Source organism: Crassostrea angulata, chromosome 9, assembly GCF_025612915.1.
Source record: "Crassostrea angulata isolate pt1a10 chromosome 9, ASM2561291v2, whole genome shotgun sequence".
NCBI classification, from domain to species: Eukaryota; Metazoa; Mollusca; class Bivalvia; order Ostreida; family Ostreidae; genus Magallana; species Magallana angulata.
This window is the reverse complement of record NC_069119.1, coordinates 28,567,342-28,588,931: the sequence shown is the minus strand read 5'-3', so window position 1 is coordinate 28,588,931 and position 21,590 is coordinate 28,567,342. Positions and strand designations below refer to the sequence as shown.

Here is a 21,590-nt window from a genome sequence, read left to right as displayed (position 1 = left end):
ATTCAACATTAAACATGATTTGTCAGCTGTACCTTTGTCATGGCAAATTACAAGACATTTTAAATTTAGCATCAGGTTTTAAAATACATGTTACTCTTATATTGATTTCTCAACTGTTGTTTAAACTAAACATGGAAAGTCATCATAGTCTATCAATGATGAATGAAACCTAAAATAAATTACATTTCTTTCCATAAATGATAATCCTTAAGTTTATCTTTGCTACCTGTTCTTCCTTTCTTTTTGATAACATGTGTGTTTGGTACTTTGTAAGAACTAAGATCCACGCCTTTACAGTTGAAAGTTGTTTGTAATTAGAGAACTTCAATCCCGATCAAGAGTAACTCAATTGCATTTCAATTTGAAGTCGGGATCGAAATTCAAAATAACTAATCGATAAACTCATAACGGGACTATGGATAAACTTATCACAAAACTTTCTTTACTTTTTAAAATGTTGGAGACTTCTTTACATAAATATGCACTTGTCCAGTCGGACAAGTGGCAAGCAATATTCACTTGTCCGTATCTTTTTTTAACTGGTACCGGACAAGCGGACAAGCGTTAATGTCGAGCCCTGTTAACCAAAAATTATGGTTTGTTAAAACTTTAATATTTTGCCCACTATAAGGCAAAGGTTCATCAAATCTTGTCAGTTGATGCATCTTAAGACCTGTTGACTCAAAAGTAGGTCACAATGACCAACATTTTGAATTTGAATGCAGGTATTCATTTTGATTTTGATATTGATGCATAACTTTGCTACTTTGAGGCATATGATCATCATCACTTGTCAGTTTATGCATCATGGGACCTTGAAGTGTGTCAACTAAAATATAGGTCACCATGACCTACTTTCTAAATTTATTGCCAATCAGTTGCTAAACATTAAAGGTCATTACTTAAGATAGAGGGAGGCTTAGAATCATCAGTCTTTGTCAGTTGATGCATTTATGTCCTCTAAGTGTGTTAACTAAAAAGTAGATCACTATGATCTACTTTTGCCAGTTTAATGCTAATTCAGATACTTATTGGCTTAAAATCATGACTAAAAAGTAGATCACTGGGTTTGACTTTTGCAATTTTATGGCTAATCAGATACTTATGGGCTAAGAATCATCAAACTATCTAAGTTGATGTATCTTGGGTCCTTAAACTGTGTTTACCATAAAGTAGGCCACCCGTCCTTCTTTTGCAATTTCATGGCTAATTCAGGTACTTATTGACATTTAATCATCAAACTCTGTCGGTACATCAAAATCACAAATATCAATGTAACAAAAAATGTTTGTCAAAGGGAAAGAAGGAGGGGTGTTGTTGAATATTGTCTTTAATTTGTTTGTAATGTTGATTTGAGGTACCCGGAATCATGCGAGAAAATATCCCTCCTTAAATGCCCCATTTACTTTTTAGGAAAAAACCCACATGTTTTAGAAGAAATAAGCCTAGTTGTTTTGACATCATTTACTTTCAGTAGAGTTTTATCATTGAATAGAATTACTTGCCAGTTTCCAGCAATCTGAATCTGAGAATTCACGTACAAATCCTTATAATGTATTTTAACATACAATATCACTATAAGATTAGAACCATTTTAACAAGACCTCGGACTTTCAGTAGGATGTTACAATCTATTTCTTGCCTCAATACAAGTTAAAATGGCGCTGGTTTCAGGCGAAATATACTCCAATTGCGTAGTCTTCACACAAAAGCCTGACAAATCTTGTTTATATTAGAAAGCCATGGCTGAGTGGCCTACAATGAAATAGACAGGCCTACGTCACATTGCTTAACACAACTACTCAAAGTCCAAGCTCTTGTTAAAATGGTTTTTAAGTTTTACAAGACGGTCAATGAGAGAGTGTGGCAAAGAACTATGCCCACTAACTCTAGATTCCAGCCTTCATTTCACACCCATTTCATTAAATATGACAATATTGCCACAAATTTTTTTTTAGCACAAGCAAGAGTTTAACTATGGTAATAATACCAGTGTCAAATTGTTAATTTTTCTAAATTACATGTATTATGCTTTTTATAAGGGAGTTGGACATGTTGGAGGATGTTATTTATTGAAATCAGGCTTTATACATCAACAGGTTTTAAAATAGAATTTTGATTTTTTTTTTTTAAATAGAGTAAAATATCTTATGTCTGTAAACATAACCCTCCCAATGTGAAACAACAGAAGCTTTAGTATGAACTTGTTAAATATCATTTCATAGTTGTTTTAAAAAGGAAATTTTGTTTGTTTAAATAAGGGGGGGGGGGGGGGTAAAACATTTTCTGTTGCTTTCTTTAGTGATAAACACAAGTTTTACTAAAATAGAAGAGGTTAGGTAGAATTTCCAGAAATTTCTGATTGTACTCTCAAAACAGTTCTCCACAGCATTTTATAAAGTAAAAGTAAAATGACCACTTTTATATTCAATAGGGCATTTGCAATTTTCATATAATGTTCTGGCAAATATTTAAACATATACAACCTGTTTTATTTTTCTTTTAGTAGTAGATTCAACTTTTTCAGCTTCCTCAATACACAATATTTCTAATCTCAGCAAATCTATAGGGATTAGATCTAGAGTACTTAGATTTATTATAGCTTTAGACTTTTTGTGGATTTTTGGTCATCCATATAATTAGGGCCCCGCAAGGATTTGCGGGTTCCCTATAGTAATCACTCTGTCTGTCCTTCTGTCTGTCCGTCTGTCACTCTTCCGTCCACAAATTTTCTGTTTTTTTCTAATAATTTTTTTTATGGTTGCCCAATCAAGTTCAAACTTGGTATGGTAGTTCAGTAGGCAGAAATACATATTTTGATGCTAAGTTTGGTTCTCTATGTCTTCTGGTTTGGAGCTAGGGTGGTGGGGTAGATTCCTTAATTATGCATAAGAATGAATGGGCAAAGAGAGATAACTGCTGAGAATGTTACCATTCTATACTTGGAAGGCTGTGCAATATTTGTCCTTTGGGATTAATTAACCTCCACAGGAAGAAAATCCTAAGCTTTATCTTTATCTGTCACATTGAGATTAATTACTGCACTGCCTTTGTCTGCAAATGAACTTTGTTTTGAAGTTAAAGTCAATTTTGAATGATGTGTAGTATTGTGTACATTCTTTGAAATATGGATTTAAAATATAATATTCCTACTTTATTTTGGTTAAAATACCGTACGCAATGATTTATGATGATTTTATTGAATTCTAAAATCAAGATATATATTAAGATATCCTTTTTCACTACCTTATTTTTTAATTATTTATTTTATTATTTTCTGCCTTAATGCTGTTAATTTTAATAGGAAATCAGATAATAACCCCATTCTGTCATTTCTGAAAAAAAAATCTTATTGTAAATTTAGAAGAAAAGGATGAGAGAGCAGAACAATTAATCCCCTGGGATTAATTATCTTGCCTGCTGAACAAAATTTAGAGGCTTATCTCTATCTGTCATATGAATTGTCTGCAACTGATGTTTGTTTTGAAGTTGAGGTCAACCCTGGTTGATACAATGTATTTGCATTCGCTGAAGGCTTGCATTTTATAAAACACCTGTTTAAATCTTTTTTAAATACACATTTAATTTAATTTTTTTTTAAGACATGAGGTTATCCCTGTTTTATGCAGATACAAGGTTACTATTTAGAGTTTTTGAACATTCAGGAATTATCTTGAAATTTTAAAGAAGATTTAATGTTAATATAAAGAGGATGGAATTCAAAGTTTTTTTCACTTCTCTATATTAATTGTCAAAGCGGGGCCCTTCCTGACTGGTCAGTGTTTCTAGTTTCTCTTGTTTTGGGGCAACATAGCCTCATTTATTAGGTGATATTGTTTGGGTTTTTTTTTTTTTTTTTACTTTTGTTGATTCTTTACAGCGTTGTATTATACCTAGATGGCCATTAAGGTCATTAGATTGTATGTTTCCTCTAATGGAAGTTGCAAAATTTCATAATCAGCAGTTTGTTGTAATAACATTTTCATATCCATGTGACATTTTTTTCTTCATTGAAATCAACATTTTGTGTGTGTTACAGTATGTGTGGGTTTATTTTACAGATGAAGATTCTCCTGATGAAGAAACAATTTCAGAAGATGCAAAAGGATCTGAAGACCAGGCTATTGCACAAACAATTGTATTTTCATTGCTCAAGCGACAGAATTACCCATCGTGTCAGCACCATTTAATACCGAATATTGTAATAACTCCAACTGAATTTCGAGTTAATATGTATGATGCCGTGAATGACATTCTCCTCAGTAGCTTATCGCTAAAATTATTTGATCCTAAGTTTGAGAGCTTACAGATTGAATCGGTCATAATTCTATGGATGGTTCTCCACTATCGTATTTTTTGTGCTGGAATCAAAGTTAATGAACTCAAAGAGGAGTTTAAAAAAATTGACATCCAGGCAAATTTCAGGAAAATAGCGGAATCAAAATGGGGCATATATTCTAAATCATTAAAGGAGAATTTAAGCCATTTTCCAGAAGAGAAAAAGAAAAATCCAATATCTTATGATACATACTGGCGTGCAAAAGAACTGACGTATGAATGATCAAGTGATTGAGGTAGACAAAGTGTCAGAATATTTTAGGCATGTTTCATTTTTATATTCATATTGAAATCATGTTGTATTATATATGCCAGGGCTGAAAAAACATTAATATGTAAGCTTGAGACTTTATTTTTAGGTTTTTTGACTAATTAAGGTCCTAATGTATGTCTTCATAGACGAATACGATGACTTTTCCTGGTTCTTCCTCTTCTTTTTTTGACGTGTTAGCAATTACTCAATGAATTTTGGACCAATTTACATACAAATTTAACTGACACATTCTGTTGGCTGAGATCAATGAAATTATGTTAACATTGATGCAAATTAGAACTACGCCAATTCAACAGTAATTATTTACTGTTACACTGTTTCCATTTTTGCTCACCTGAACTGAATGTAACGGAGCAAAACCGTGTTCCAAGGGCAAATAATCAATGTAACATGGTGAATGTCTTTAAATGCCCTTAGAAATCAAATACCAATAAATAAGAAAATGACGAATTATTATTTACAATTAAGCTTTTGTGTATAATGTAGATTCTAAATATAAAAACTGTCACCTTGGACCGATTCTAGGGCCTCAGGAAGGGTTCATAGTGCAAACAGTAAAAAATGGAAACGTCGTTAAAACATTCTCAAGAACTACAATGCAAAAAGTTGTGAACTTATATTACTGGTATTAGAATTTTTTAACAAGGATATGGACTTTAGGTAGTTGTGAGAAAAAGCAATGTGACGTAGACCTGTCTATTTCATCGTTGGCCACTCAGCCATGGCTCTGTGAAATAAACAAGATTTGTCTGGCTTTTGAGTTAAGACTACGCAAACGGTGCATATTTCGCTTGAAACTAGTGTCGTTTTTAGTTGTTTTCACGCAAGAAATATAGTTACGTCCTACCGAAAGCCCAATTCTGCCTACCACCCCCTTCCAAACTTTTTAAGGGGAACAAATAGGGAGTAGAATTAAAGTTTAACATAAGAGAATGAAAGGAAACAATCCAATGCAGCGACTGTAGGTAATTGCTATGCGATCATGCAAATATCGTGTAAAATATTTTAAATTTTACATTAAATTTTAATTCACTTGCAATGTGGAAATATTGAAAATGCGAAAATAATTGGAAACATTTTCTAAAATGCTCTTTTAAAGAATGGCATTGCTCTAACGTACGATGTTAATACACAAACAGTCTTATGTTGTTTCGAATTCACATTTGTTAAAACACATTTGTAAAAATCATCGAGATAAAACTTTTTTTAAAAGATCAACTCTGATGCATTCTATGGTTTTACCATAACAACCTTGTCGAAAGATTCTTATTTTTAATAACCCGGCTGATTTATGTTAATGATGTGGTTCCAGAATGGGTGCCAAATTCAGAATATTAATTGAGATAATTCAAAGACTAATGCTGAAAAATATCTTTTAATAAGTTACAATTATTGTTCTGTCTTGAAAGCGCCCAGACACGGTAAATGATATATTCTCTTTTTATTAACACAGTAATTTAAAAATTGTTTGAAATTCGTCTAATTCAAACTAGGACAAAGGGGGCGAAAATAAAGCGGGGCGAATATTTTTTCTGTATGCAGTATATATATACCTTTTTTAAACTTGCGATCTTACACGAATGCACCTTCCGATACACATTTCTTTAGTATATTCAATTTGAAAAAAAAGAACTTGCAAAACATTTATAAAGTATAAAGAACTCGCAAATTATTAGCGTTACCCAGGTGAGGGATGTGGCTCATGGGTCTCTTGTTTTGTGTTGTTTTTTTTTCAAAATTATGCACCACAAACTTTTTTATTCCTTATGAGAGGAAAATGAAAAAAAGGGGGCGAAAATTTAATAGAACGGGGCGAATATATTTTTTGTATGCAATATATATACCTTTCGATCTTACATGAATGCAACTTCCGATACACATTTGTAAAGTATATTCATTTAAAAAAAAAGAACTCGCTAATTATTAGCGTTACCCGGCCGGTGAGCGATGTGTCCCATGGGTCTCTTGTTTTGTTTTTGTTGGGTTTTTTTCAAATCGTGCACCACAGAGTTATTCTTTTCCTTGAGAGAGGGAAAGAAAAAAGAACTCGTAAACTGTTTGTGTTACTCTGGTGAGCGATGTGGCCCAAGTTGTAAGTGTGATTTGTGTTTAAGCGTGACATATGATCAGGTGATCTGTGCGGTCCTCGTCATCTTGGTTATCCCAAAAAAGACAAAAAATTGATCCATAATCACATCTATGCTTTTGTTTAGTTTAGATGTGAAACTTGGCGATGTACAATGATATTTATACTTAAACAAATTAATCATGTATATATGGGCACACTAAGGTGGGTTTATATTTATTAAAGAAAAAATAAAATGGAAGATAAAACAATTCGGTGTTCAGCATTAAAACGAAGAAAATTACAAAACAATTAGAATCAATTAGTTTAAAATAAAATAAATATTAAATAAAGTGGAAAAATTGGTTATGTTCTAAGAAAGTTAGATAATATTTTAAGTAAAATTTATGCCTTGCTCCCTCTGCCCTCTTAATCGCGTACATTTTATGTGATATAATTATCTAACTATTACATATAGACCCAAGAAATTTTGTTTTGTCGAGGACCCTAAATTTGATATGTAAACAACAAAAGATAATATGTGCCAATTAAATTCATAGGCTTATTATCTAATTTTGTACCTTTCTCGTCAGTCGTCTGTGCAAACCTGGATGCCATTGCATATAGGATCGTGTCATTACGTCACGGGCAAAAGGGGAGGCACTCTTAAATATTTTGGGGCTTAAAAATTAAAGGTATGGTTGAACGTTTGTGTAAAAAATCAGCTCAAATAACGTTACGTCCGCCATGTTGCCGTATAAATTTTAACGCCCACCGTGTAAAGAAATTTATAAGGCAATCACGTGACGCGATTCATCCAATGACGTCGAGACATTCTAGTCCGAGGCAAAACAAAATTAGAAGACTCGACCCCGCCTCGCCTTCGGACTCTACCGACCCCACAAATTTCTGTAAACAGTCAGTAACAAACCTAATAAGTAATAATAGCTAAACAGTCCAAATAAAAAGTTGAAGTTAATATCTATTATTTTCTTTGTAGCAGGAAACTCTTTCACTGGTATCTAATAGATATAATTAAAATCATTTCAAATAAAGGGTCGTTATATAATGATTAATTATATAAGCTTGACTTAATCCACTTCCTCCAATGGGAGGGGGGGGGGGGTGCATAGGGCGGCTACAGTGGCTTTCCATCTTCTGTCTGTTGTGATTAGTATTAAAAATAACATTTCATTTACCTTAACCCCTGAGCATTTTATTTAAATCAAGATTTACAAGGACAAAAAAAAAACGAAGACGGAGGGAACATTAAGGGCGAGGTTTTAATATACTGTGCAAAGGTTAAGTGTATTTGTATTTGTTTTGATAATTTTATGGAAGAAACGCTCAAGTGAGTTTTTGTCTGTTTTTAAAATCTTATGCCCAAGGGTTTTTTTCAAGTTCCTTAGTTCAACACTAAATGCATCTAATGATAAAACCTTTATTAGGGAAGATGCTAAAATAACTATTTAAAAAGTCATTTATACATGTATTTTAATTTACACGTTTATGTAATTATTAAATTTTTCCTTGACTCTGACATTTTTTAAGTGATTAAAACTGATATTTTTTTTCTAGGTCCAAAGCTCCAAGATGATAGAGGACAACAACAGCTTTTCAACGGTATTTTTAAAAAAAAGATTGTTGGGTTTGTATAATAACAATTTGTATCGGCTTGTCAGGTCCCCATGTCAACTTGTCCGAAAAGTATCATCATTTATATATGCATGACACTTAAAACTCAAACTGTTGTTTACAAAACTTGTCTTTCTCTGTTATCAAAATAGCCGACAAGTTGACATAAATAACTAACTAGACAACATTAATATTTGACAAGTTGGCATCGAAAACCAGGGGGGGGGGGGGTGTCAAAATGCATGAACAGTCTAAATAAGTGTCAACAAAAGAAGAATTAATGACGAAAGTGATGTTGATTTGTCAGATCTTTGGGATCACTACACTTTGAATGTAGTTCTAGATGGAATACATAGACTGACATTGACATATCTATACTGTAGAATTATTAGAATTCGTGTTGGCTTAATTTTCATTGAATTTACATCCACAACAGATTATGAGAAATGGTATCTATCTTATTGTAATTTATCTGTGTTCTTGATACTCTCTATATTGGCTAGGCAAAATACATAAAAAATAATCTTTTTACCATTTATAACAGGTGCCTGTAGTTTTTTTTCTTGGAAATATATTGAAATTGGTGTTGTTGTATGGTGTTCTGATGGTACATCACCTCACTGTGAATCTAGCTCTAGACATCATATGTAGACTGACAGACCTTGTCAGATACATATACATAAGAATGTGAAGATGCACTATCCATGCAAGTTTGATTAGTATATGACCACTAAAGACTTAGATATGACCATCAAAGGAAACCTGCTCCAAAACTTTAAGAAGGTCCGGACGTCGACCCCAATGCCAAATGTATAGCATAAGCCCCCACTCCACCCCCACCCTGTCGAATTCGTTTCAATGAGCTTTAATGGGGAAAATCTCTAAAACGCTCTCAATTTATTCATTTTTCCAAAGTGTGTACCACATCTTTTTCCCCCTCCTGAGAAAGGGATACAAGAACTCGCTTACGAACCGTTAGTCACTAGCTTAGTGTAACGGTTTAATATCTTATCTTCATTAATATCATTCTTTATTAATTAATTGTTTTACACATTATGTACACTTAGGCTATATATCTTTTCTTTATCTTAATCATCCCTCTAATCTCACCCCCTGCTGACTCCACACTGACCATTAATTATAAATACAGTGTATTTACTCCTGATTGTAAGGGTCGTATAATGTGCGTATCTTATACGCATATATAGCGGTAACGGTATATATAGCGACAGAATTTTTTAGAAGTCAGTGACCTGTACAGACTCACACTTGCTTACTTGTATTATTAATTTCGTCTATGGTTTTTTAGCTCACCTGAACCGAAGGTTCAAGTGAGCTTTTCTGATCACCCGTTGTCCGTCGTCCGTCCGTCCGTCCGTCCGTCTGTCCGTCCGTCTGTAAACTTTTCACATTTTTGACTTCTTCTCAAAAACCTTTGGGCCAAATTTAACCAAACTTTTTACAAAGCGTCCTTATGAAAAGGGGATTATAAATTGTTAGAATAAAGGGTACAACCCTTTTTAAAGGGGAGATAATTACGAAACAGTGAAAATAGGGTGCATGTCTTTAAAAATCTTCTTATTAAGAACAACTGCACCAGAAATGCCAATATTTACACAAAAGCTTGTATATATGGTGAAGATTCTAAATTGTAAAAATCGTGACCCCGGACCAAAACTGGGGCCCCAGGCGGGGTTCAAAATTTAACATGGAAATACGTAGGAAAAATGTTTAAAAATCTTTCATATCACGAACCACTGCACCAGAAAACCCAATATTCACACAAAAGCTTTTATATATAGTGAAAATTCTAAATTTTAAAAATTATGACCGCCGGGCAAAAACTGGGGCCCCAGGCGGGGTTCAAAGTTTAACATGAAAATCCATTGGAAAAATGTTTAAAAATCTTCTTCTCAAGAACCACTGCACCAGAAATGCCAACATTTACACAAAAGCTTGTATATATTGTGAAGATTCTAAATTGTAAAAATCGTGACCCCCCGGACCAAGACTGGGGCCCCAGGCGGTCCGGGCTACAACTTAAACATAGAAATATGTTGGAAAATTGTTTAAAAATCTTCATATTAAGAACCACTGAACCAGAAATTCCAATATCTATACAAAAGCTTGTATGTATAGTGAAGATTCTAAATTGTTTAAATTGTGACCCCCGGGCAAAAACTGGGCCCCCAGGCGGGGTTCAAAGTTAACATGTTTAAGAAAAATGTTTAAAAATCTTCTTCTCAAGAAATACAATGCAACAGTTTGGGATATCAGTATGCATACATCCTTGGCAATTGTAGATTCTAAAGTGTTAAAATCATGACCCTCGGCCTAATACTGGGGCATCAAGAGGGGTTCAAAGTTTAACATAGAAATACCGGGGGTATATAGGAAACATGTTTAAAAAATCTTTTCGAGAACTACAATGTCATACTTTGTGAGATTACTTTACTTGGATCCTAAAATAGTAAAAAACTTTAAATTATAGAAGTGATCTAATACTGGGGCTCCAGGAGAAGGGGTTCAATGTTTCACATAGAAAGATAGGAGGGAACATGTTTAAAAATCTTATGGAGGAGAACTAATGCTTCAATTTGTGAGATTACTATGCAAGCATTCTCAAATTGTAAAGTTTCTAAATTGTGGAAGCCGTAATCCCCAGACTAATATTGGGGCCCAAGAAGGGGTTCAAAATTAACATAGAAATATATAGGGAACATGTTTAAAAATCTTTTTCTCAAGAACTACAGTGCAACAGTTTGTAAGATTACTATGCAAGCATAATTGGCTATTGTAGATTCTAAATTGATAAAATCGTGACACCCGGACTAATACTGGGGCCCCAAGACCCCCAGACCAATACTGAGGCCCCAAGTGGGGTTCAAAGTTTAACATAGAAATATATATGGAAAATGTTTAAAAATTTTCTTCTTGAGAACTACAATGCTACAGTTTGTGAGATTACAATGCAAGGATCCTCAAATAGTGAAGTTGTTAAAGCCAACCATAAACCCCGGACCAATACTGGGGCCCCAGAAAGGGGTTCAAAGTTTAAAATAGAAATAGCATGTGCTATGAAATAGAATGTTACAAGGAACTGTAGTTCAGGTGAGCGATGTGGCCCATGGGCCTCTTGTTTTATTTACGTGTATATGTGATTGTGTTTACTTGGATTTTATACTGTGAATTATTTGTTCGGAGTGTTTATATTTGTGTAAATAAACGATAGACTAGAAATTCGGTGTCTATTTTCAAAATGTGAGGAATAAAGATCATGGTAACTGAAATTATGAAAGATGTTGTAAGACCGCACGGCGCGGCGCTACTTTAGTGATACTCAGGTAGTTGGTGCTGTCATCTTGTTTTTCGCAAATTTGACATTTAAACAGACTATGCTTTTTAACCGCGTTTTCAAACGGAAAAATCCGGTTATCAAAATGGTGAAAATGACGGGCGGGCGGCTGTCAAAAGGGTACCCTCATTGTACGGACAACTCTTCCTATAGTTTTCAAGATAGGAAGTTGTACTTTTGCAGATCAATTTTACATATATCAGAGGTGTGCATATTGCTAGGATTTTGAATTCTGATGATTTCTGAAAAAAAATACCAGCTTTTGAACTTAGTCATTTTAGGTAAAATATTGCATATAGGGTACCCTCATTGTACGGATGACTCCTCCTACAGTTTTCAAGAAAGGAAGTTGTACTTTTGGAGATCAATTGTACATATATCAGAGGTGTGCATATTGCTAGGATTTTGATTTCTGATAATCTAAAAAAAAAAATACCAGCTTTTGAACTTAGTCATTTTAGGTAAAATATTCCATATAGGGTACCCTCATTGTACGGATAACTCCTCCTACAGTTTTCAAGATATGTAGTTGTATTTTTCAGATTAATTGTTCATATATCAGAGGTATGCATATTGCTAGGATTTTGAATTCTGATGATTTCTGAAAAAAATACCAGCTTTTGAACTTAGTCATTTTTAGACAAAATATTGCATATAGGGTACCCTCATTGTACGGATAACTCTTCCTACAGTTTTCAAGATAGGAAGTTGTATTTTTCAGATCAATTGTATATATATCAGAGTTGTGCATATTGCTAGAATTTTGAATTTTATAATTTATGAAAAAATACCAGCTTTTGAACTTAGACATTTTTAGGCAAAATATTGCATATGGGTACTCCATTTCACTGGATACGGTAGGTAGTGTTTAATTTAGGGTTGACATAGCTTATGGATACAGTTCACATAAAAAAAACCCAGGTTTTCTGTCACATTGACACCTTTTTACCTGTCTAAATGTTTGTATTAGAAGCTAACAATTTAAAAAAGAAATGAAAATACCCAATTGCAAAACTTGAGCGAAAATATGTTGAAAATCCGTGGAAACATTTTTTTGATTTTTTTCATTGAAATTTAATATATCCCTTATAATCATTTGATAAAAAATTATCACAAAAGAAAAACAGCACATGAAGTGATTTTTGTAAACTTAGTTAAAATGATAGAGACACATGCACAAATTAATAAATTCCCTTTTAAATATACAAGTATTACTTCGACAATATCAAGCTGAAACTATTATTTATGCTATATCTGGCTGATCCAGACGGTTTTACGTTCAGCGCATTTTACATTACATTGTACAATACTAATTTCCTGTACATTTAACAAATTGCGTACGATATTGTTACATACTAGAATTTTTTTCCCGAAAATTGTTTTATTAACCAACAGAACAAAAATTTGATAGAGAACGGTATTTAAAAAAATTCCAGAAACAGAGGGTAATTTTAGACATTTTCCTTTAGCATTGCCGAAAAAGCCGTACTTAATCCGTTAGTTGATTTTGTCCTCAAAATAACTGTTACACAGGAATATTTTAGGTCTTGAGAGAGACGTCAGGAGAAAGCGTAGTAACACCAGGAGAGAGAGAGAGAGAGAGAGAGAGAGAGAGAGAGAGAGAGAGAGCATTTATACTTTATATAACATGTAATGGTTTGGGCAGGATGGTGGCGTTGATTAGGGGGCGCTGATTCTGATATGTTAATCAAACTAGCAAATATTGTAAAATATACGTGTATAAAATAAACGATTAATTATTTTGTATTCTTAATCTTGGGACTCAAAATTTAGCCTTTCCTACATGTATATAAGAAAGTACTAAATTATAGCAATATATAATGCATTTTGTTAAACAGCGCTACAAATGTCCGAGAAAAAAAAATGACTGGAAATTTTACTGCATTATTGTTGTGCATTTAATATGAATATATTATTTATTCAGAGATTCAACATTGGGCAATGCAGCCTATCAGTTTACAATAATTCACATATTATAATATAATATTATAAACATTAGACTCATTGGAGTGTGTGACGATTTTTATAGAAACATGCATTTATCTTCTTATTAATTTGTACTAATTTATCTGAGAAGGGGAACACAGGTAAATCCTACCAGTGCCCCTTTAGAGGACCCCATAATTGTCTAAAGTAATGATATGTTTGGTTTGGCGAGTAGCAGTTCTGGGGAATAAACCCATTAGATGGACCATTAAATTTAAAAAAAAAAACAACGAACGAATGAAAGCCAAGCAATACCAAGAAAAAGTTAAAAGGCCAATCTCTATTATTTTCTTTCTTCAAGAAACTCCTTAACATGTGTTTAATAAATATGATAAGATTTATTTAAAATAAAGGGCCGTTTAAAACAATTGTATGTAATGTTTATTTAGAGTTTATTTCCCGGAGTAAAAAGAAAACATTTCTGATTTCATTTCCTTTAACCGCTGAGCATTTCATTTAAATCAAGATTCACAAGGAAAGGTAAACGGAAAGGGATTATAGAAAGAGGATTTAAAATACTGCGCAAAGTATTAGAAATAGAGTCCAAAGTTGGCCACCGTAAGAAACCGGTATTGTATGTAAAATAATTTCGGTGTAGTTTTCCACGCGATGCATTTTCATTTTATCTAGCAAAGGTGGAAACGAGTGAAAAAGCACTACGTATGTAAGTACATGTATCTTCTTATCAAAGTGTTGCTTTATTTGTGCCTAGTATGTTATTTTGGCTATTCTGTGTTAAGTTTTCGCCGCATAATTCTGCGACTTGATTTAATTGTGCTTTAGTTTTTTAGCTGAGTTTTATATCGTATAGTTAAATTCTTGTTAAACTTTTTTAAAGGTAAACAAAATGGTTTTATTTGAAAAGTTTATCTTTTTAAGTAGAACTATTATCAAAATTTAGCAATTTAATGTGATTTGTCAACATAAAAACCCCAGAAAACAAAAATAACCCCACATTCGGTTTCGTTCATCGTCTCAAGCCACGGTTTAAAGTCCGCATACCTCTCTCGTAGATGGTACAGGTAGAGGAAGTATTTAAGGAATGAAGAATTGTTCTATGGAACGCCATATCTGCCTTAAGGTATGGTACGTCATAATACATGGCGAGATTCATAAAATAAAGTGTCCTATCTGTATGTTAAATGGTCACCAGCCCTTGTTATATGGTGACAAGTATATAACGCTTGGTGGGTAACATATATTTAAAAGTGCCTCTAATACAATAAACTGTTTACAGCCATTTTTACATGGTTGCAAAAGCACGTTAAATGATGATAATGATGACGTAACTGGTGCTTTATTCATATATATTTAACGGTTAGAAAGCAATGAGTCAGAGTTAAAATTATTGGGTCACCATTACATTCATATGGTGTTCTTGTATATCAGTAGGTCAGTACAGTATGTTAAATGGTTGCCACTCCTTGTTATTGTGTGAAAGTTTTACATTGTATAATGTATGGTTGGTTACACGCTCCAGATGAAGCGTCCATTAAATTGGTTTGTATGCAGAACATTTCATCTGGTTGAATATGCATTAAATGGTGACAATGGAAAATTAAATTATGTAGTATTTTATTACACGGTGAATAAGTAACAGTAATGGGTCAATACATAAAACCATTCTATCTTTGTTCTATTGCAAAGAGTTAGCAATTGGTATAAATTTTATACATGTATCACTGTCTATGGAATTGAATTGAACATATTTTATTGAATAAATCAAAAGGATAAGACACAAGTTCTAAAACTTAGATAGTCGTATCCTATTCTCACTGTCTATGTACTGAATTAAATTGTGCATCGCCCCCAATGGTGGCAAGTCAAAATAAAAAAAAGAAGAAAAACTCATTGCTTCATTTTTCTAACCGTTTAATATGAATAAAGCACCAGTATTGTCATTATTACCACCATTTACTTTTGCGACCATGTAAAATAGCTGTAAACAGTTTATTTTATTAGAGGCACTTTTAAATATATGTTATCCACCATACGTTATATACTTGTCACCATATAACAAAGGCTGGTGGCCATTTAACGTACAGAAATGATCCTTTATTTTATGAATCTCACCATGTTTTATGATGTTCCATACCTTAAGGCAGCTATGGCGGTCCATATTGTTCTTTTATTTTTGTATTATGAATGGATAAAATGTGATCGGGAGTGATCAAATCCAATCGAGGGGCTTTATGACAGATTTGATCACGCCAAACCGTATGTGATCACCTCAATGAATGATTTCTTATTATTTTTATTTTTTTTCAGCAATTGTACGATTAAATAGTCATTGATGTTATGTGTTGAAACCGATTCGTAGTGTTATATGGCACGTCAAACTCCCAAAAATGAGCTAAACATAGTTTCGCAGTTGATAAACTAGGTTCATCGAATGCGAAACTATATTTAGCTCGATTTTTCTATCTTTAGCTTGTCATAGTATTTTCACAGACAAAAACACTGGAAAATGTTAATATTCGTAAATATGTCGTGGTAATTCGGCGACGATGGGTTTCGGTTATGAATTTATGAATGATTTTATGATATCTTCTGGCACTTCACCTTAAGTACTTCAAAAATGACAGATCATGGCACAAAAAACCTCGGGAAACGTGGACGCCTGTCCCGTTACCAAGGAGACATGGGAGGCACGTGCAGAAGCAAAAAAGGGAGACTGTGGAGGACAGAGTGTTTACCATTGTCTGGCTGACAAGGAGGGCAGGAAGTGGGAGAGATGTGTGGAGAAAACTCGGATTAAACAAGGTACTCATCAGCATCTCTGTATAAACCAGACAGATATTCCGTGTATGGGTAAAAAAAAATTCCGGGGTGCTCAAATGGATTGAAGCCCACAAATAGTACTTGTTATGTAATTTAAGGTAGTCCATCCATATCAATCAGTATATGGTTTCATCAGTAACTGTTGGCATTGGTTTTTCGTAGAAAATCAGAGAATTTTTCAAAAATATGATAATTTGTAAACAGTTATCCTTTCAATGTCATGTTTTATTTATTTAGAAATTGAACTTTGATGAACATATAATTTCATGGATCACTTCAACAACAAAATCCACGAAAGTTGGTAATCAATTGATATTGATGATACTAATATAAACTACAGTACAATTAAATTTTGATAATTAGAACCTTGATATGATTTTAAGAGGATGGGGGAATAAGATAACTATTTATTCAGTTTTTAATATATCTAACAAACGATAAGAAAAAAAATTGTCATAAATTTTGATGGTATCGATAATGAAAATACTGGAAAATGTAAATATATGATTGTATTGTTAGACATGCTCAGGTCTCCGTGATCAATAATTAGGGCTCTCTTTAATGCCTTTAAATTGTAGTGAGCACATTAAAATTTGCAAGAAATGAAGGAAAAAACCCATCGAAACAACAAGGAGACTTGAGCATATCTAGCTCATTGTAATTCATTCTCATAGAACCTACGTCATTCTCTTCAGGTATTTGTCCAATTTTCAGAAGCGATGGCTTCATCGATTGGAAGCCATGTAACATATCAGCATCCACATGTCCAAACAGTTCCTTTTTGTCTAATGAGGTTTACAAACGTAAGTTATGTTTCTTAAAATAAAAAGTTCTACTGTACTACTTACTACTTTATCATTTTATTGGATTTCAAATTTTACTTTTTAGATGTATACTGTTTTGGTAACAATAGCTTCCACATACCAAAGTACGTATAAGAACATTGTCCTTTTAATAAAGTAATCTTTCTTCAAATTGGATAAGTTTTCTAAGGAATTGCAATTTTTTTTATACAATATTTATTTGTTGAGAAATGAAAAACATAAGAAAGCTGAAGGTGTCAATGCTGGGTTAGTCATCGGTATCGTCTTCCTCGTCGTAGTCATTGTGGGCATAATAGCAGCTGTCAAAATATGTTTCTGGAAGAAACGTTCAAGTGAGTTGTCATATGTTCTTAACATCACATATTAACTACGTTATTTTTTTTTTACGTTCCTCAATCCTACGTTTTTGCGAGGCAATTACTTAGTAATGATAAAACCTTGATTAGGGGAAACGCTGGAATCTCTAACAATTTATTCATATTTGAATTTACATATACAATGTACATATAATTATTAAACTTAATACATCGAATCTAGCATTTTTCTAATAATAAAGTATTTGATAATTCATTATTTTATTTTAGGACGAAATAATCAAGATGATAGAGAGCGACAAGAGCTTTTAAATGGTACTTTTTAAGATAGTTAAATTTGTATGGTGGCAAACGTAGTTATTTTGACTTGTGAAATCTATGATAATTTGACTTGTAAGATATTGTCCGCAATATATATATTTGTTTTCCCTTTGACTGAAATGTCACATTTTCATTGGTTTAGAAATAGCACGTGATTGCCTTATATATCTCTATATTTGTTCTGTGAGAAATAATATTAGGCAATATGGCCGTCATTTGTCGACGCTTCGCTTACTCATTTCGATATTTCATAGTATTTAATACATAAACCGCATGCCGCAAGTTCTTAAAGTATTTGGAGTAGTTGCCCTTTGAAATTCTTTAAAATAAGAGTAGTTGCCCTTAGAATATTGACGTCACATTGTTTTGTCTGGAGCAGAACAAAATGGCAGCGTCGAAATTTGTTTAAATCTCTGTAGAGGAAAGGGAGAAAACATTTAAAATTGAATAGCAACAAAACATTGTAAGTAAACATGGGTGAAGCAAAGATTTTTAAAGAGTATTTGAAAGGTGAGATTGAACATTTTGAAGAGTTTAAATGAGTTAAATTGTATGAGATGATAGGCATCTTGTACATGGCTTTGCGTAGATCATCGCTACTTGTGAAAAAATATGTCGCTTGATAGTCCTCGGGAAAACAAAACACTTATTAGGTTAGTTACTGACTCACTACGGAAATATATTGGGTTGATCAATCTCATAGATGGCTCGGCTTCGCCTCGCCATCTATGAGATTGATCAACCCAATATATTTCCGTAGTGAGTCAGTAACTAACCTAATAAGTAATAATAATATATATATATATATATATATATATATATATATATATATATATATATATATATATATATATATATATACTTGCATTACAAAACTTGTTTCTGCCTGAAAATAACTAGACATAATTAAGATCTGACAAGTTGAATTAACAGTAGCAGTTTTTAGCATCATTCATATCTGACAAGTCAACATAAGTGTCAAGCGAGTAACGTAGTTTAAAAAAATAAATAATTTTGTAGTTTTTTAACTGAAAAGTGACAATAACAAACTGTCAACAATCTCAAAAATTCATAAAACGAAATACAAACTCAGAGCAGAGCAAAACGGACTTCTAAAAAGATAGAAGTAGGATCAGATGCCTAGGAGGAGTGAGCATCATCTGCTGACTGATCAGAGGAGGAAATATTTTTCACAATGAGCTTTAAATCTTTCTTTTAAAGGAGGTGGATGGTCGTGGCCATTTTTAGACTTTTCAACTTTCCTTGAGGGAAATGTTTAAAATGTAGAAAATATATTCATATTTTAAACCTACACTAAGCAGATTATTTGGGAGTACATGTTTATTCTTTACTAAAAAAATTAGTTTATAGCTAATAATCAAGGTAAATCTCATTGATAATTTGTTGACCCTAGCCCCCTTAATCTTCGAATTTATAGCTTGCATTAACAAACATATGGTACAAAAACTAACTTATTTTAATGTTTTATTTAGAATCAGTAATTGGAGGATCGGACGAAACTGTAAAAGAAGCAATCTCAACCGGGATTCAGTTGCTATTGAGAACAAAGGTTAAATCTATAGTTGTGCTAGGGAAATTTGGCAGTGGCGTTTATAGTACATCATGTAGTATTTCTGAAGGATTCAGAGAGCTGAAATCAAACAAATGGGAGATCTTGAATTGTCGCTACACAGAAATACCGGACACTGTCAATGAAAAAACAATTGTTTTTGTATACGGATGGTTTGGAATATGGAACGATGACCTATGCTCGGTAGATATAGCAAAAACGGCTTGCCAATCCTTGATACGAATACTGAACGAGACTACCAAAGTTAAGTTTGTAATTGGGATGAGGTCAGATCTGTACATAAAGTACCATGGAGTACTAAACGTTGACGATTTTCAGAAGCATTTGTTTGAAAACGAAATTACTTTGGATAGTGCTAACACCACTGAAGATGCCAAATTCGCATATTGTTATGAAAATATGAGAAAGAAATGCCAAAAAGACGAATGTGTATTCCAAAATATGACATGCGAGATGATTCAAACAGGAAAAGATAACGCTGTTGGCATGTTCCTTAAACTTAATCTTATGGAAAGGTATCATGACCAAATTCATGATTATAAAGGTGAATGGGATATTTCCATGGCGATTAGAGATCATTTCATTTCTCTCGAAAACGACGAAACAAAACGACACGTCTACGCATGGATTGTATACATTTGTTTTAAAGAACATTTTAAGCAAACTGGGCAATTTGACACAGAATTGGTTGAAAAAATTGGTTTCCAAATAGATAAATCGTCTTTCAATGAAAACGATAAGGATCTATATGTATATTTTAAGATGCGGAATTCTTATTCAGAGAATAATGTTTCTCCTAGTGATAAACAATATGTTTTCTGGCACCCATTTATCTATATATGCGCCTTTAAATTTTTGTTTGAGAAGTACCCTGAGCTTGTAATGAAATACTGCAATGTAGACGCCATTTTGCAACTTGTTCGACCAAAAGAAGCTCAAATCTCATATTTCGAAGTTACTGCAGATGAGCATTGTGTTAATCTGTTTAATGAAAGAATGCATGATTTGAATTTAGCAGAAAGATACATGGATAATCCATTGATAAAATCGAGAACATGTGACACAAAGAGAGAATCTCAAGAGTTGCAATAACAATAAAACCGTACGTTGATATATTCCTCATTCGACTATCTTGCATTTTATGTCTCCAGACATAAAGCAGACCCAGGGTCAGTTTTTGGAGTCTGCTTTGGTGTGAGGTTGTGTCTGGTCGGTACTGTGTTTACCCAGATATATTACCTGCTCCACATACCCTAACCTAGTCTATTATCTGATACTTCTGGCTCAGATTCACAATCAAGCGTGTCAATTGCATTAGACTAAGTATTTTAAGATGCGCCATTCATGTAAATTTTGTTAATATATGTCTAGTAATAAATTAGGTATGGTCATCAGCTTAAAAAACCGTTAACTTCCTCCATTGAACCTTAACCTCCTCAAAATCTAGCTATAACCCAGATTTAGTAATGAAGCTTGCCAGGTTCATAGTTTAAACATATTTTATTGAATAAATTCAATAGGATTGGAACAGGCATATCCTTTGTATATCCTCTCCTTGTCAGATACATGTACATAAGATTGTTAAGATGCACTATCCATGCAAGTTTGGTTAGTATAGAACCAGTAAAGACTTAAATAAGACCATCAAAGGACACCTGCTCCAAACCTTCAACAAGGTCCGAACGTCGACCCCAATGCCAAATGTATAGCATAAGCTACTATTCCACCCCCACCCAATCGAAATCATTCCGATGAGCTTAATAGGGAAAATATCTAACACGCTATCAATTTGTTCATTTTTCTAAATTGTGTACCACATCCTTTGATTCCCCCTCCTGAGAAAGGGACACAAGAACTAACTTATGAACTGATAGCCACTAACTTAGTGTTACTCAGATAGTCGGTTCTGTCATCTTGTTTTCCTCAATTTAGACATTTATTAATAAAGAGACCATGCTTTTGCTTAACGTAATTATGAAAGTAATGCATCATGATATTTTGGCATCAATTTAAAGCAGATCATTATACATATATGTATGTGTGTGTTTATATTTAGTTTAGATAATAAAGTAGACTAAAAGATCA

The 21,590-nt window shown here is 33.1% G+C and overlaps 2 protein-coding genes across 5 annotated transcripts in view; both read left to right on the top strand.

Annotated features, from left to right (window-relative positions):
* The window catches only part of LOC128163062 (uncharacterized), an 11,304-nt gene extending 6,543 nt beyond the window's left edge, over window positions 1–4,761 (top strand). Inside the window, exon 4 of the mRNA XM_052826525.1 lies at window positions 4,062–4,761. Coding sequence (XP_052682485.1) covers window positions 4,062–4,561 — 500 coding nt within the window. The 3' untranslated portion in view covers window positions 4,562–4,761. The remainder of the gene's footprint in view (window positions 1–4,061) is intronic.
* Window positions 4,437–21,590, top strand: LOC128163061 (uncharacterized). 4 transcript variants are annotated; one of them, XM_052826521.1, is made up of 8 exons: window positions 4,437–4,574; window positions 8,256–8,300; window positions 16,260–16,437; window positions 17,151–17,258; window positions 17,344–17,383; window positions 17,487–17,611; window positions 17,864–17,908; window positions 19,408–21,590. In XM_052826521.1, exons 1-8 carry the CDS (start codon window positions 4,554–4,556, stop codon window positions 20,595–20,597), a joined length of 1,752 nt encoding a protein of 583 aa, XP_052682481.1. In that variant the 5' UTR covers window positions 4,437–4,553; the 3' UTR covers window positions 20,598–21,590. The 4 variants fall into 4 exon arrangements, with proteins under 4 accessions (XP_052682481.1, XP_052682483.1, XP_052682482.1 ...); XM_052826523.1 differs by lacking the exons at window positions 4,437–4,574; window positions 8,256–8,300 and adding an exon at window positions 13,277–14,338; XM_052826522.1 differs by lacking the exons at window positions 4,437–4,574; window positions 8,256–8,300 and adding an exon at window positions 14,379–14,755.